General features: G+C 39.7%; 1 protein-coding gene across 4 annotated transcripts in view; it reads left to right on the top strand.

Annotated features, from left to right (window-relative positions):
* The window catches only part of FARP2 (FERM, ARH/RhoGEF and pleckstrin domain protein 2), an 84876-nt gene that overhangs the window by 18989 nt on the left and 48444 nt on the right, over positions 1-17443 (top strand). For all 4 annotated transcript variants that reach the window (XR_012469291.1, XM_074190687.1, XM_074190686.1 and 1 more), the window contains exons 3-7: positions 6751-6855; positions 8303-8345; positions 13352-13430; positions 15446-15543; positions 16349-16463. Coding sequence is in view for 3 of the 4 variants with exons in the window: in XM_074190687.1 (XP_074046788.1) it covers positions 6751-6855; positions 8303-8345; positions 13352-13430; positions 15446-15543; positions 16349-16463 (440 nt within the window). In the remaining variant the exon portion in view is untranslated. The remainder of the gene's footprint in view (positions 1-6750; positions 6856-8302; positions 8346-13351; positions 13431-15445; positions 15544-16348; positions 16464-17443) is intronic.

The following is a 17443-nucleotide window of genomic DNA, read 5'->3' as shown; positions in this document are numbered from 1 at the left end:
AAGTTAGGTTTCTGCAGTTTTTGACTAGAGATTGCTGAAATACACTTGGCTGCATGCAGCTCTTTATAGCAAAACCATTAATTCTAATATGTACTTTTTTGAACTCAGCAATCATGAAATAATCTACAAAATACAGTACAGAAAATAAAATTGGCAGCATGCAAAACAGTTTTCTCACTAGTGATTCCTTAGAATTCTTTTGTGTTAAAAACAGTGATTTCAGGCAATATTCTCTTTTCTTCCACATGAAATTTGCAGTACTGTAAATGGTACAGCAAATAAAATTCTTAAAACTAAAACATTTTTCAACCTGAATCTTACTTCCACTGAGTCAGATAAGCAGTGTGAGGGCATAGTATACTATACTCTTATAAAAATACTTTACTCTATTGATGTAAACCCCCTCTGAAAACCAAGGGAGAGGTTGCTGTCATCCCAAGTCTTCCTTCTCCTGTACCTCTCCCTCTCCACTCCCATCCTTCCTCCATTGCCATTCTGTGGCCAAGTCCACTCATTTTGTCCTTTGTGGTCTGATAGTTTCTTATGCTCTCCTTTCTCTCCTCTGACCCAGCCTGTACCCAGCTCATCACCTCATGCTTAGACCATTGAAATGGTCTTTTAGTTGATGGTTGGCTTCAGGTGAACAAATTAAGCTTTAAAAGCACAAGTCTGACCAGATCTTTCCATTCTCCCCATTCAAAAATTCCATTGGCTCTTTATTATTACCTAGAAAGGGCAGCCCTTCAAAAACCTGACCACTTTTGACTTTTTTCTACTTTTTTTTTTTACCCTTCCACCCCTTTATCTTCCATTTGATTCCATGACACTGACCCCCTTGTGTTCCTCACACATGTCATGCCATCTCCTCACCTGGCAGTTTCCCTGGCTCCCCCCCCCCCCCCCCCGAGTTCTCTTCCTCTTCTCTGCCTCTTGTCTTCCCTGGCTCCCTTCATGTCTCACCTAAAGTCTTAGCTACCTCCTATAAGAAGATTTCTTGGTGGTCTTTAATCTTAGCCTTGTTTAGTCTTTCCTTATTTAGCCTTCTGTTGATGACCAGCTTTGCTACCACAGAAGGTGTCACTATAAATATTCTGGTGATTCTCCAGTCATTTTTTTTTTAGGTTTTTGCAAGGCAAATGGGGTTAAGTGGCTTGCCCCAAGGCCACACAGCTAAGTAATTATTAAGTGTCTGAGACCAGATTTGAACCCAGGTACTCCTGACTCCAAGGCCAGTGCTTTATCTATTGAGCCACCTAACCGCCCCCAGCCATTCTTTTTGTCTATTACCAACCGCATTGGAATATATACTTAGAGATGGTTTAACTTGATTTACTTTATTCCAAATTGGTCTGGAATGATTGGATCAAATTAGAACTCCACAGACCCTCAAAAGCCAGTTATTCCCATCTTTTGTAATCTTGTGTTTTTCATTTCTTTAGTAGTAATTTGAAACATTTTTTCATATGATTGCTAATAGTTTGTAATTATTTTGAAAACTGTTTGTTTATATCTTTTGATCCTGTATCTGTTGAAAACAAATGGCTTTTGGATTTCTCAGTTTCTGTGGGCTACTTATCCTAGATATCAGTTCTTTAATCAGAGATATTTGATAAATTTTTCTCCCAAATGATGGCACTTCTCAGTCACATTAATTTTATTCAGGCAAAAGGTTTTTGATTTTATGTAATCAAAATTAACCTTTGTCTTTAATAATTGCTTCTACTGTTGTTTTGTTGGAGTGCTCTCCTTATCCATAGCTGTGACAGGTAGATGTGATCTTTTTCTCTTCTACTTTTTCAGTGTTGACCTTTCATGTTCAAGTCACATGTCTAGTTTGAATTTGTTATGGTTTATATTATAAAATACTCATTTAAGTCTTAATTTCTGCCAGACTGCTTTCCAGAAATTCTTGGCAAATAAATTGTTTCCTCCATAATTTTTGTTTTTAGATTTATTGAACACTGAGTTACTGAATTCAGTTATTGCTCATTCTTCCTTGACAGCCCATTTCCATTTATCTTTTCTATTTCTAAGTAGTTTTAAATATTCCTTCTTTACGATATAATTTGGGGTTTGGAAGTTACTCTTTATCTTTTTTGACTGTCATTCATTCTTAAGATCCTTTTACTGAATGCATTGCATTGGGTAGTTTTTATGGTTAGATTTTAACCATGAGTACAAACATGCTGACAATGTGTTGTTTTGTTTTTTTACTGTGTCTGACTCTTTGTGACCCCATTTGGGGTTTTTTTGGCAGAGATTTGGAGATTTGCCATTTCCTTCTCTAACTTATTTCAAAAATGAGGACACTGAGACAAACAGAGTTAAGTGACTTTCCCAGAGTCACATTGTGTCTGGGGCTAGATTTGAATTCAGGAAGAGGATTCTTCTGTCTCTGGGCCCAGCACTCTATTCATTGGACCATAGCATGCCGGCATAGCATATGGGTGTAACCTAAAAATAGATTTGTCCCAAATTCATCTTACTCAGCCCCTCTTCTTTGCAGACCTCAGCTAGATGGTGCCTGAGGTCTGGGAAGGTCTCATATTGTATTTTGTCTTCCATCAACTGAAACAGCACCCACAGCTGTATAGTTGCGCATCTTCCAGCCATCTTTGTGGGCTTGTTGAATGACATTTGAGATTGAACATGCACGATAGGACTCTGAGAATTGAAGATTTGGAAGATGCCCAGATGAGAGTGAAATGCCATCAGAAATGCTGGTGACCTTTTCAAGAAACCAACACGTGTTGAGTCTGAGCTTCCTATTCTTCAAAACGTTTTTTAAAAAGTTGCTTAACAGAATAGGAACTTGCATTGTTAATGGGGTGATTGAGTTAATTGAACAGGACAAGTAGCATATAGCATCATTTCACATGGGGGGGAGTTTGAATTTTGCCAAAAAGGAGGAGTAGGAATTTGGGTGGATGGAGGAGCTCTGTTTTGGCAAATGAACTGGAAATGGGGTCCATTGGCATAAACAGCTTGAAGAACTAAATCATGTTGTCCCAGGAAGAATTTTCCCACAGTGCTTGAGACAAAGAATAAAGACGTACTTTGTTAACCAATCCTTTGTGACTCATTTACATCAAGGCAAAATATTTAATGCCACTCTTGTAAATGTAACATTTTTAACAATACACTTTTATATCTCAGCTTAGAAGGACTGTTCAACTTTAAAAGTGGAATTATTCCACAAGAAAAAAAAATCCTACTTTACCTGTAATATTACATGTTATTGCTTACAATTTATTTTGCAGTCTTAACAGTTGAAAACACTTCCAAATTGGATGCCTAGCTGTTACTGTCTTAAGTAAATTATGGTGATATAACTATATATTTGTTTGATTTTGTGTTGCTTCAAGAAATTTTAGAATTTGGGTTGTCAATAAAGTGATTCAAACAGACTTTCTGACAGGATTATGTGGATATCTGGATCCCAAATTGTTAAATCACATGTAAAAGATAGAGGAGGGATTGTGTAGGTAAAAGAGTTTGGACGATAACCTTTTGAACATTAAGGAATAATTAAGTATAGAAAATGGCTGAAGTATTTCCAGTTTGCTACTTGAAACCTCAGTCATAATTTTAGTTTAAGGGGCAACAAGGTAACAGAGTGGATGGTGCACCAGGATAGGAGTCAGAAGGGCCTCAGTTTCCTCATTTGTAAAATGAACTGGAGAAGGAAAAGGCAAACCACCCCAGTATCTTTGTCAAGAAAATCCCAAAGGGGATGGGACTGAAATGACTGAACTACAACTGGGCAAGTCACTTGATCTCATCTGTAAAATGGAAATAACAGCACCTGCCACCTAGGGTTGCCAGGATCAAATGAGACTACATTCTAAAGGACATAGCAAACAGCATCATAATGTTACTGTTTTTAACTGTTATTATCATAATGTATTTTATTTTGGGGTTGTTTTTTTTTTGCAAGGCAAATGGGGTTAAGTGGCTTGCCCAAGGCCACACAGCTAGGTAATTATCAAGTGTCTGAGACTGGATTTGAACCCAGGTACTCCTGACTCCAGGGCCGGTGCTTTATCCACTGCACCACCTAGCTGCCCCTATTATCATAATGTCTTTGCAAAATCTATGGGTAGGAAAGGACATAAGTATCCTCAAAAAAGATCTTCTGCCTAGGACAGTCTTCATTTTGTCTTTGTGTCCCGAGCACCTAGTACATCACAGGGTGCCTATGGGTCAATAAACATTTACTGAGTTGTGACCGTGTTCCAGACATGGTACAGTGCGCTGGGGACAACAAACACCAAAATGGTCCTGCCTTGGAGACCATGCAGATGCCGATGCACACACAAAGTGGGTATGGTTCTCCCTGGCGGTAGACGGCCCCCAGAAGTGGTTTTTCGATTTGGTGGAATTTGGACCAAGTCTTGAAATAAGCCAGGAGCTATCTTCCAGCCGGAGGGATGGCTAGACTCCCCTCATGGAACTGTTTTTGGGTGAGAAACAGCGAAGAGATCTGTTTTTGCTGAATCAGAGAGTTTGAGGAGGAAATTAAGTCAAAAAAACACTGCAAAGTAGAAAGATGCCAAGTTGTGGAGACCTCCAGATGCCAAAAGATGGCTTCCCATTTGACCTTGGGAGTAGGGTGTGTGTGTGTGGGGAAATGCTTGAAGTCAAGTGGAGAAGAGAGACCTGAGGCTGGGAGACCAGACAGCAGGCTATTGCATGAGTGATAGTGGCCTTGTCAACAGCAGGAAGAGGAGGACACATTAGACAGAGTGAGAAGTGAAGATCAAAATGACAAGATCTGACAGCGGATTGGATGTGGGTTGGGGCTGGGTCTAGCTGACTGCAGCCCCTTCTTCTGAGTGGCCAGTTGCCCCCAGGCCCTGGTCAACCATGGTCACTCCTTGGTTCTCCTTCTGACTCTGTCCACCTTCTTTCACCACCCTCCCCTTCACAGCTTCCTATGTTAAGGAATTTCCCCCAGTAGAATGTGGCTCCTTGAGATCAAGGACTGTCTTAGTTATTATTTATATTCCTAGTCCTGAACTAGAGTGCTTGGCGCATTGTGCTTCATGAGTCCTTGTTGACTTGTTTTAGGTTGACTGACTGGGTGGTGTCCCCAGCAAGTAACAGAGAAGCTGGAGAGAGGAAGGGTTTTTTTTTTTTGGGGGGGGGTGTCCAAGAACATAACCAAGTTGTATTTTATTTTTTTTATTTTTTTTATTTTTTTCCAAGTTGTATTTTAGACATACTGAGTTTGAGATACCTATGGGACAGTCAATTCAAGATTTGCAAAAGCAATGAGGGATTCAAACTCAAAGAGAGACTGGGACTGAATGTACCAATCTGGAATTCATCTATATTGTTAGTATGAAAGAAGAAGAGAAATGGGCCCAGGATAGTGCCTTGTGGGGGTAGGTGAATGTGATCTTGATAAAGATCCAGCAAAGGAGAATATGAAGGAGTGTACCCAGTTAAGAGAATTGGGCAAGAGCAGGAGCCTGAAAACCCAGAGGAAGGATCCCCAGTGTGAAAGGCTGCAGCCAGGTCATGGAGGATAAAGAAAAGGCTGGTCCTTGATTTGCCAAGTAAGAGGTCACTCTTTCAGATGAATGGTGAGAGGGGAAGCCAGTGACAGGTTAGGAACTGGAGGCTTTGCGTGTAGATGGCTTTCTCAAAGAATTGAGCTGAGAAGTGGAGAAGAACTATAGACTGATACTCAGTGGGTAGTTGGGTCAAGGAAGGGCTTTTGGAAGATGGGTGAGACATGGGTGTATTTATGGGCAGCAGGAAGGAGCCAAGAGATTGGAGAGATTGAAGCTAAGTGAGAGAGAGAGGAATAGGATTAAAGAGAGTCCCTAGAAACCTGTTGACCTGGCAGGGAGAAAAGACCACATCTTTGTGTGAGACTGGAATGAGGGAAGTTGGGGAGATGGATGAGACATGAAAGAGGGAGAGAAGGGAGCCTCATATTTGTCAGAGAAGTTATGAAGGGAGGTCCTCCACTGAGAGAGCTGGGGGGGGGGGTTGGAAGAAGGATGCCCCACATCATCAGGTGAGGGGGTTCAGGACAGTTTCTATTCAGACAGATAATCTGGGAAAATCACTACCTGGCTTCATTTAGTGAATTGACATGAACTCTTTTTTACATGTCTTTGATGCACAAAATTGAATAGGCAAAACTTTATTGGAAGATTCACACAGACCCGAGTCAGTAAGCAGGCATTTTTCAAAGATCTCATTAGATTGATTTTGGTTGCTAATGTTTGTGTCTGCAAGGGACACAAACTAGCATCAGCTCTCCTGTTGGACAAGAGAAAAGTGTCCACTTGGCTAACAGGAAGCCAGTAAACTTGCCTTGGGCAGAGGGGTAGTAGGTGGGCAAGGTGACAGGATCACTTTAGAATGTCATGGAATAATTGGAAGCAGCCTCTGAGGGAGGCCCTGGAAGGTAGCAGAGGATGACATGTCTATTCCACCTTGACCTCAGCTGCTTTTCTGTGCTTTCTCTTAGGAGGGGAAGGCAGTGGAGGGATGGTTTTGGAATGGGAAGTGTCTTAGGCAGTGTAGATGGCAGCCTCTTCATGCCTCTTTCTCCAACACAGTATAGGCAGACTGGGGATTCCAGGAAGATGATTTATAAGAGTACCTCGGAAGTGAGCAGTACCACAACTAGTGTCATAGCAGAATGAACCGTCTTTACATAGTTTTAAAATGGTTCTTTTCTTGCATTGGATCTAAAATTAATTTTCTTCTGTGTCCTTTTTTTCCCCCTAGCCCAAATGTTATGGCCAGATCCTGTTGACAGAGGTGTTTAAGCATTTAAATTTGATTGAATCAGATTACTTTGGATTGGAATTCCAGAATGTCCAGTCTTATTGGGTATGTAAAGAGTATGGTTGTTTATTTTTGGGAAAATGTTAGAATACTGTTATAGAGAGTTGAAATGCATATAACATTAAATAGTACATACTTGATATTGATAAGGTTCCCACCAATTAGCTTGTATTTATTTGAGAAAATATATTTTAAAATATTTTTCTTTTAACAAAAACTTAAAAAAAAATGGGAACTATTCTGTTCAGATAGTTAAAAGATAGTTAATTAGTGTTCACTTATGACCTGTATATTTGTGTTTGTGTGTGTGTGTGTGTGTGTGTGTGTGTGTGTGTTTTGACAAGATTGTCTGCATCATTAGTGTTTCTCCTGCTAATGGAGAGAAACATTTACATTTCATGTAGTCCACTCAGACAGTCCTGCTGCCAATGGAAGCATCAAGATTTGGTAAGAATAGAACGAATGATGCATTCATTCCCCAGATATTTATTCAGAATGTGCCATGTAGGGGCGTCTAGGTGGCATAGTGGATAAAGCACCGGCCTTGGAGTCAGGAGTACCTGGGTTCAAATCCGGTCTCAGACACTTAATAATTGCCTAGCTGTGTGGCCTTGGGCAATCCACTTAACCCCATTTGCCTTGCCAAAAAAAAAAAGAATGTGCCATGTGCAGGATGATTCTAGAAAGCTTGGAGGACACAAAAATCCTTGAGGCTCTTATAATCTAGAGGGAAGATTTTAGAGTTAGAAGAACCTTGTAGATCATCTCTGCAACTGAACAAGTATTTTCTCTACATTTTCCCTGACAAGTGAGATGCACCTCCGTCTTCCCCAGCTGGGCTTTGCTCAATACCTCCAGTACTTAAGAACCTACTCTCCTCCCAAGGCAGGAAGCAGCCAAGGATATTTCTGGGTTGCTCTGCTTGGTGGAGAGATTTTCTGCATATTGTCTTATCAGACATGTTAGAAAGATCTTAAAGCATATTGCAACCCCCCCCCCCAAAAAAAAGCATATTGCAAAGTAATTCCCCCCCCCCCCCCCCCCGTTGTAATGGAATCTTGACCTTTTTTTAGGTTTTTTTTTTTTTGGCAAGGCAAATGGGGTTAAGTGGCTTGCCCAAGGCCACACAGCTAGGTAATTATTAAGTGTCTGAGACCGGATTTGAACCCAGGGTACTCCTGACTCCAGGGCCGGTGCGTTATCTACTGCGCCACCTAGCCACCCCTGAATCTTGACTTTTTAAAGAATTTTATTTATTTTGAATTTAAAAAATTTTTCCCCTAATCTCACTCCCCCCCACACACACAGAAGGCAGTCTGTTAGTCTTTACATTGTTTAATGGAATCTGGCTTTTAAAAAAAGAAGCTGAAAGATAATATTCTTGCCATTCTCTAGATTATGAATAATATTGGTATTTTTAATTATGTTTACTGAATAGACATGATAAAGGAAGTATGGTATTGAATGAGTTTTCTTTTTCGATCCTCTTTAGATTTGGCTTGAACCAATGAAACCTATCATTAAGCAAGTACGAAGTAAGTCCGTTTTTGTCCTTTGGAAAGCTATCCTTATTCTTTAATGATTATTTGCTTTTGGAATTGTTTGCTATAGTTCATTGATCATGAGCACTGGTGAAGGGACAGTGTTAACCTGAATAAAACAACTAACATCAAAGTAATTTCTGTTTCTTTTGGACTAGAACACGGCTTGTAACAAATTCACCTTTTAGTCACTTTTTCTTTGCCACTATTAATGTATATTACGTATATAACTATGTGTATAATTACATATCATGACCACATACCAAGTCCTTTCATGTGTTTGAGAAACAGAATAAGGTAGAAAGTCTATGTAAATTTAAATTTTCATCGATGAATTGATGATGGATAATTAAGAAATTTTTGTCCTTATGTTGACCTTTCTTTTGTAGGTTTTCCTTCTTTGTATGACTGCTTGTAGCTTATTTGACAGTCATTTTAAGATAACCTGAAATAGTTTAGTTGCAAGAATAATAACAACAGTGTGTACTCATATAACTTTGAAGTTTGTAATGATTGATTGAGTTTGTGAGAGAATGTTTCCTATTGTCTTTAAGATCTAAAAATATGATACTTTCCCTTGAAATTCTGCTTGTTACAATTGTAGTAGGGAATCAAACAATGTTCATTTAATCAGATGTAGTGGTAGAATCCTCTAAATGAATCAAAGGATTATCACAAATGTAAAATAACTCATTGGCCAGTTAGGTTATTTGGTTTTTGAAAAGCTTGGTAAGAATAGAGGGACCCATTTCAATCTAAACTTCCTTGATCAGTAGGAATAATTAAGCCAGAGGTATTTTTCTTTTAAAGTACTTTTTTGGATAGCTTTTGTATTTCATGCCAGTCATTCCTTCCTTCTTATATTTTTTAAAAAGTAGCAAGAATATAAAGACTAGTTACAGTTGTGTGTATATTCTGCTCTAGTATATTCTATTCTTCGTCATAATCTAGGAAATTCCTTTTTTGGTACTTTCGTGGATTTTTCCATTATTTGATGGTGATTGAATATACCATTTTCTTATTTTACTCATTACTTCATACAAATCCTTCCATGTTTCTCAGATTCCTTATATTTGTCATTTTGTTGCATAAAACTAATCCCATTATATTTATATTAATATAGTTTTATCAGCTATTCCCCCGTTGATGGGTAGCCATTTAGTTTCTAGGTCTTTGCTACCACAAAGAGTGCTACTTTATAAATGCTCTTGTGTACATGGAACCTTTATTTCTGTCTTTGATTTTCTTAGAGCATGTGACTCTTGTAACCAGGGTCAAAGATATTCATACTTAGTCACCTTTTTGTATAATCTCAAATTGAAATACACAATAGAAGATTCAGACTATAGTCTAGATCCACCAACTATAAGCAGTAAATATTTCTCCATTTATTTAGATTCTTTTTATTTTTGTCAAGAGTATTTTTAGTTGTACCTATGGCTTACTGTGTTTTAGTAGATTCATTGTAAAATCTTTTATTCACTTTGTAGTTATTTTGAGTAGAAATTCTCTTAGTTTCTTCTTGATTTTTCTGAGAATTATATAGGAATGAGGATGATTTTTGTATATTTCATTTTTGTCCTGCTACTTTGCTATCCCACCTCAGTCTCTTAGTTAAGATTCATTGGGATTTTCTAAGTCCTATCAGGTCATCAGTGGGACTCATTTTTGTTTCCCCTTTCCTGATGTTATAGAAAATGTTTATTAAGTGTTTCCCATATATTCAGTACTGTGGTACAAAGACAAGCCAGCAAGACAAAGTGTCAAGTGGCCTTAAGGAGCTTGCATTCCAAGGAGGGAAAATAAGAACACCAACAGAGATGCTGGAGATTGGTATAGTAGGAAGAGCCACCAAGATTTTGAAGTAAAATGATTCAGGTCCTATCCCAGGTCTATCTCTTCCTAGGTAGATGATATGGAGCCAGTCTCTCTTTGTTTTTATGTGTGTATTTATTTTTAGGGTTTTTTTTGCAAGGCAAACGGGGTTAAGTGACTTGCCCAAGGCCACACAGCTAGGTAATTATTGTCTGAGACCGGATTTGAACCCAGGTACCACTACGCCACCTAGCGCCCCCCCCCCCCCCGCCCCCCGTCTCTCTTCAACCTTAATTAACAGTCTGCTTCTCTTCTGATTGCCTCCGTTCTAGCAAGGTCCCAGCCATTCTTACATTGTCTTGGATTTGTAGTTGGAATCATCCTTGTCTCCTTTACTCTCTCTCAACCTGCAGATCCAACAGTTGCCATATCTTATCCTCTGCCCCCTGCTAATGGCCCCTCACATACAGGCGTTCTTTCCACTTGGGTCACAGCCATCCTCATTCAGGCATGTCTTGGAGGGTGGGGGCTGGCACAGTTCAAATCCTAACTCAAATCCTTACTAATTCTGGGATTCTGGGCAAGTCATTTCTCCCCTTTCCCTGTGTTTTCTCATCTTGGTGTGTGTGGGGGGTGTTAAGATGGCTCCTTCCTCCCAGAACTGTTTATCAGGATCAGATAAGTTCAGTGTGAAGGGCTTTAACACAATCTCTGGCCCCAGGGAATTGATTCCTAAATCCTCCTTGCCTCCCTTTTCCCAGGCTCTCCTCTCTGATCCCTTCCATAGGCAGGTGCCAATATTCTCTAGCTCACTCATTCCTGGCAGCATGAAATCCTTTCTTGTCTCATCATCCTTACCTCCCCCCCACCCCAGCCAGGCCGCCTTTTCCTCTTCTTCCTTTTCCTTGTGACATTCATGTGGGGTGCTTAATAAATAACAAAATAACAATAAATAACCAAAAAAATCAGTAAAACAGGAATAAGCCCTTCAGAGCTTCCATTCTTTTGGAGGATCCAGTGTGTCAGTAGTTGAGTGACTACAAGATTGGAGGAAGTAGAAAGTCCCTTCAAACTGACCAGTTTTAGAAAGATTGTAGCAAAATTTTAGCATATAAAATAAGTTTTCATAAAAGGTTGCAGTTATGTTACTTGTGACTTAACTGCGGACCAAAGTAGCCTGACCATTTTGAAAATAGTGTTTTCAGGTGTGTGATTAAAAAGGTCTAAATGAATCAGTATAGTGATATACTATAAGTATTCTGCGTGAGTCCACTTTTATGCCTAATATTAGCATTCCACTTGTAATTATTTTGTTTCTCTGAAACAGATATGTCAAACTCAAATAGAATTGGATCAGTAGGGATCCCGGGAGCAGCATATTGACCTAGAAGGCCACATGGGAACATTATTTACGTTCTATTGTCTTTTTGTTAATGTGGTTAAATACTTCCCAGTTACATTTTAATCTGGTTTGGGCTTCACTTGGCAGAGTTGCTGGCCATATTTAATTGCTCTCCTCTAAAATAACTATCAGCATTGCAGTTTGTGGGTACTAGAAGGTGATTGTCCATTCCAGAACCCCATTTTTACTTTAAGATCATTAACATGGGCTTGAACTGCCCAGTCATTCACCATGTGCTGCCCTAGAAAGTGGCCCACACTCAGGAGACATTGGTCTTGTCAGCTTAACCCTGCAAGTGGCTATTTGGGGCTGTTGCCAGGGTGGTTAGTGCTAGAGGTTCCAGAACAGAACTTATGAGGAGAAAGTCAATTTTGATCTCTGAAAAAATAAAGATGAAATTATTATACCTCTTCAGTTGTGAAGGTCAGAAACTAAAATCTTTTCTTTGAAACTAAACTCCTTTAACAAAATATTACTATTATACATTTAATGAGATATCTTTAGTTACTCTCTAGTAAATATTTTTACTTCTGAAATGCAGTAATATATTTTAATAACATTATGTACCCAGTGAGAGAGGTGCTTATCATGGAAACCCAATTGTTCATGCTGGGACGGGACACTGTCTCTGAGGGGAGGGGGACAGAGAAAAGCATTTTTATTGTGATGTGTTAAGTTAATGCCATATAATTTTACTTCATTAGAATGATTTCCTCCTAACGTTTATAGCTTCTTTTTCTAATCATTTCTGGAAGCACTTTGTTCTCCAACTTGACTGTTTTGGGGACCCTGTGTGGATAGATGGTCTTTTGCTTGTCTTCCACATGAGGGGGTGTTAATGTGCAGAAATGTCCCCGACTGATCTTTCAGTGCCTATGACTATGTAGAAGTGTCATTTCTCACCACATTTACCAGGAGCTTGAACCCACTGAAAAATGTCTTGTTTTAAAAATAAAATTGGGCACTTGAGGTTGTTAATGGTTAATGAATCTGCTCGATGAAAATTAAGGGGTAGGGTGTTTCTAGCTGGGATCTGATTATTGAAGGTAGTCTGGAGTATGCTTTATGGTCCCAGTTTGGGCACCAGAAAACCTTAATTTGCAGCCTGGCTTGAACCCTTGAACTGCTCTGGGATACTGAGGATGGTAGTCCCTTTGCCACCTCCTTGGAGACCAGGCCAGAGCAGCACATCCATCAGGGATGGTGACCTGGCCTGGGCCCCATCTCAGGTCTTAGATGCTGAGTGACCAAGGCCAGAAAGTCACTTCCTTTTGATCCAGGGAAATGCTCTTAAGGTTGTGTCTCACTTGCTGAGGAGTTGTGCCTCACTCATCTGTACCGGTAGAGAATGTTTGTGATGGTTTTGTCCAGTCGTGTCTTATTCTTTGCGACTCTACTGGAAATGTCCTTGGCCCAGATCCTGGAGTGATTTGCCATTTCTGTCTTCGGTTAATTTTACAGTTAAGAAACTGAGGCAAATGGTGAAGAGACTTTCCCAGGGTTACACAGCTAGGAAGTTCCTGAGGCCAGATCCGGGAGAACTTAGTATCCACTCTTACTACCTGATTGCATTAGGATTTCCTCACCATGATGAAATCCCCCCCCCCCAAAAAAGGCCTAAAGAAAGCAAAAAGCCTCACATAACGCTTTACAAGAAAAATTGTTAATATTATCAGATTTAAAATAAAACATTTTTATATTGTTTCAAAAATACTGTTAAAACTTGTTATTATGTGTCTCTAGAAAATAACTTTGTGGAATGTTGCAATATTTTTTGTCCCAGGACCCAAGAACACAGTGCTTCGGCTAGCTGTCAAATTTTTCCCACCTGACCCTGGACAGTTGCAAGAAGAGTACACAAGGTAAAGCGGCTACAATTGAACACGTTTAAATATGAAAAGAAATGTTCAGGGGTTCTGGGAGCAGACTTAGTCATTGGGACTCATTAGAAAGCCAAGAGTTTGTGGTGCATTAAAATGAAGTTGTTTAGGGAGGCAGATGTTAGGACTAGGCGAAAATTTCTTTTCAAATACCTTTGCTAATATCGTAAGATTAATATAGTAAGATTCAACTTAAGATAAGAAGGAAAGAATAATAAATCTCTGCCCAGGAATGTCCTATATGTTTGATGGATATTACAGCAAAAGGCTCTTAAAATGTAAAAGGAAACAGGAAACTTGGCCTGAGAATCAGAATCCCTGAGTTTTGGCCTCTTCTTGCCTCACATTCTTGCGAGCTTCCTTAGGGATCTCATCTCTTCCCTGGGTCTCAGTTTCCTACCGAATCTTGGAAACAAAAGGACTGAACTAAAACAAAATCTGTATGGATCCTTGATCAACCTTTTCTTATATCAGATGATATAATTTACAGTTATGGAAAGATCTGACTACAAAGACCCTGCTCCTTTCATTGTTTCATTGGTTAACAAGATGTTTCTTAATATTCATTATTAAATGTAATATTTAAAAATGCAGGATTAGGTCTTTGTAGAATTGACTAAAATAATCGGTATTAAATCGCCTTGAAAAGTCCATTTTAATAAGAATTTCAGTGAGCTGAAGGTGTTGTTGTTGCTGTTGCTGTTTTGCACAGGCAGGTTTAGATATCCCAGAACAGACCTATAAAGCTAGTTTGGGCCGCCTTCTTCCCATATGCTATTGATGTCATTGGTATTTTGAGTGTTATCTGTCCTCCCTGAAGACTCCTTAAGACAGTATAGGATGTATGAAAAACTCTAATTGGCATAATAGGAAAAATACCAGCTCCCCTGCCAGGCCCACCTTGATGAGCCTGTGACTTCAGACTTGAAAGAAGAGGGAGCTCCTTGAAGGCAGGACCTGTCTTTGCTGTGCTTATGGTCCCTGGGGCTAAGGCCAGCACCTGGCCTGTAAACAGTGCTTCATGAATATTAGTTGACCGACTGAGCTAGACCCTGTTTATTTTAGGAAAGCATTGCCATTTAATAAATGACTTCACATTTTCCTAAGAAATATAATTAACCTTCATGTCCTTCTACATTCTTTAAATTGCCTAATTGTGGTCCTGGGGAACCAAAAATTTATACTTCCTTGATCCTCCTTTTCAAAGTGATTGTAATATGTTGTTAGTGAAAAGAAGGGGTATATTCTAGTCCCTGGGTTTCTTTTTCAAGGATCAGTAATTTATATTGCATCTTTTAAAAGCTTTGAGGGATTAAAATTAAAAAGGTGAATATAAAAACACCATCTTATTTCTTTTAAGGTGATTGAAATGTGTAACATTTAAAATTAAACCTCTAATGTGAAATGTATATTTGAATACAAGAAAAATTATGACCCTGAATTTATCACCTAGATGAATGTATAGCTGAGGTTTTGGTGGAAGGGGCAGCAGATGATGCAGAGCTAGACCCTTCTCTGGTTCCATAGGGCTTTCTAGGGGAGGGGGCAACTATCAGCCACACCAGATACAGAGGTGATTAAGACGTTCTTGAAGTTAACGCTCCAGTCCAATTACTGACTGGGGCTTGGCCTGCCCATTTTTGGGTGATATTGCCAATGCTGTGGGTAATGAAAGGCTATACTAGTTTCTCAACCTGCCCTCTGAGAAACGATGCCATGAGTGGGCATGGATGCCAGCAAAGGCTCTTCTGAATGATGTCCCTCAGCCTGGCCAAATTTATTTCTAGTGCTTTTCTGATGGCAGGCTCTGGTTAGTGGTATTGTCTCTGGAGGGCGCTCTGATAACCCGTTTGACTCCAGGTCATCTGCCACATCCAGACTGAGGGCGCTTCCTTAACTGTGTCACTTCCCAGGAGCAATGGGTGCCTTGCCTTCAGATGGAATTCAAAGTTGGTCTCTCAAAGTAACTCTGAAAATCCTCTTTTTTTTTTTTAAAGATACTTGTTTACCTTACAAATCAAGAGAGATTTGGTAGAGGAACGACTGCCCTGCAGTGACAATACCGCCGCTCTGCTCACGTCTCATCTCTTACAGTGTTGGTATTTCTCTCATTACCACTTTTGTGAATGAAGGGCCCCAGACCATGTGGCACGCACACACCAAGTGGCGTGTGTGTGTGTGTCTGAGCTAGCAGGGCCCCACTGGGTGTATAGCCCCTGGGCTGCTGCTTTTGGGTTTGAATCCTCTGAGGACTATGCTAGTAGAACAGGGCTGCCTGGGATGAGAGGTTTTGTTGAGGAACAAGGGACTGAAACTCCATGGCTCCCAGGTTCTGTTCAAACTGGACTTTCAAAGTAAAACATTTTCCTTGAGGTGACCTCATAAAAATCAGGTCACGCTTCAAAGAGGAGAACTCAAGAAAGGATCTGGCAAGTGGCAGGATTTTCCAACTCATTCCCAAGACAAGTTTTGGTTTAGCTTCTCCTTTCTTCCATGCTTGGGCAAATGAAACCAGAAATTCTGCCTTGACTGGACTTTTGGGTTAGAGAAAAGAGTTGGATTTATTGGTTTATTTTAATTTATTTATTTACTGATTTATTTATTTATTTATTTATTTGTAGTTTTTGCAAGGCAATGGGGTTAAGTGGCTTGCCCAAGGCCACACAGCTAGGTAATTATTAAATGTCTGAGGTCGGATCTGAACTCAGGTACTCCTGACTCCAAGGCCAGTGCTCTATCTACTGTGCCACCTAGCTGCCCTTTATTTTAAAAATGTCTCTGTGGTTCATTGAAGTCTTGTAGCCCTTTATTTGGCATAAATCTCATCTGCTCTTGTTTCTTTTTTCTGACTTTATGGAAATTTCAAAACTTAAATCATCATTTTGTTCATTTTACCCCAGCGGAGATAGGGGATTATGAAGAAGCTGCAGATCGAGAATACCTTAAAACAAATAGATATGTGCCAAACCAAGAACGTATTCAAGAGAAGATAATAGAATACCATCAAAAACACATGTAAGGAAAGCATTTTTTATTTTTGAACATTACTGTTTTTTTAATTAATTTTTATTAAAGATGTTATTTGAGTTTTACAATTTTCCCCCCAATCTTACTTCCCTCTCCCCACCCTTCCATGGAAAGCAATCTGTCAGTCTTTACTTTGTTTCCATCTTGTACCTTGATCCAAATTGGGTGTGATGAGAGAGAAATCATATCCTTAAGGAAGAGACAAGAAGTCTAAGAGGTAACAAGATCATATAATAAGATAGAACATTACTGTTATATTTATTAATTAACTGGAATATGGGGATTACTAGGGTTGAAGATTGTTATGGTCCTTTATTTTTTTTGGTCACAAAGTCAGGGTTCAGTCTTGGGGTCAGAGTAGGAAGTGAATTATATAAAGAAGAAAAGTAAAGACTCCGAGGCAGTCAGCATTTATTAACCCAGGGGATACAAAGAAAGGCATAAGGTAGTCCAGTCCCTGCCCTGAAATGATGTGAGGCCATCTCACATTGCAGCTTCTGGAGAAATGAGGAAAATGCCCAGGAGGCCCCCCACTCAGACTTTCTAAGGCTAGTTGTGATTTGCTAAATGGAAATGCTTAAGCATTTTCATGTAATTATGCCCTTGATTCATCTATGAGTATAGCTATTTAGCAAAGGATAAATGTACAAATGAACAAAAAGCATCTGGAGATGGATTGGGGTGACCCTCGGCAAGAAAATTAGGGCATTCTCCTCACCAGAATATCTTGCTTGGGTGACTCAGCACATCTCAGCAATGTTGCCTCCTCTCTCCCCTCCCCACCTTTAGTAGTACCTTGTTTTGTCTTTGCCTTCTGCTTTCATCATCCTTACATCTCCAGGAAGAGAGGCTAGAATAAGGAGTTGGGACTGGGTGCCGCCCTAACTGGAGGAGAGAGGGACTCCTGGGACTTTAGACAGGGATGGCCAGTGTGAGGCAAGCTGATGAAAAGGAAGCTGAGCCTGCCA

Source organism: Macrotis lagotis, chromosome 6 (assembly GCF_037893015.1).
Source record: "Macrotis lagotis isolate mMagLag1 chromosome 6, bilby.v1.9.chrom.fasta, whole genome shotgun sequence".
NCBI lineage: Eukaryota > Metazoa > Chordata > Mammalia > Peramelemorphia > Peramelidae > Macrotis > Macrotis lagotis.
Note: the sequence above shows the minus strand (reverse complement) of the source record. Positions and strands in the feature narration are given on the sequence as shown.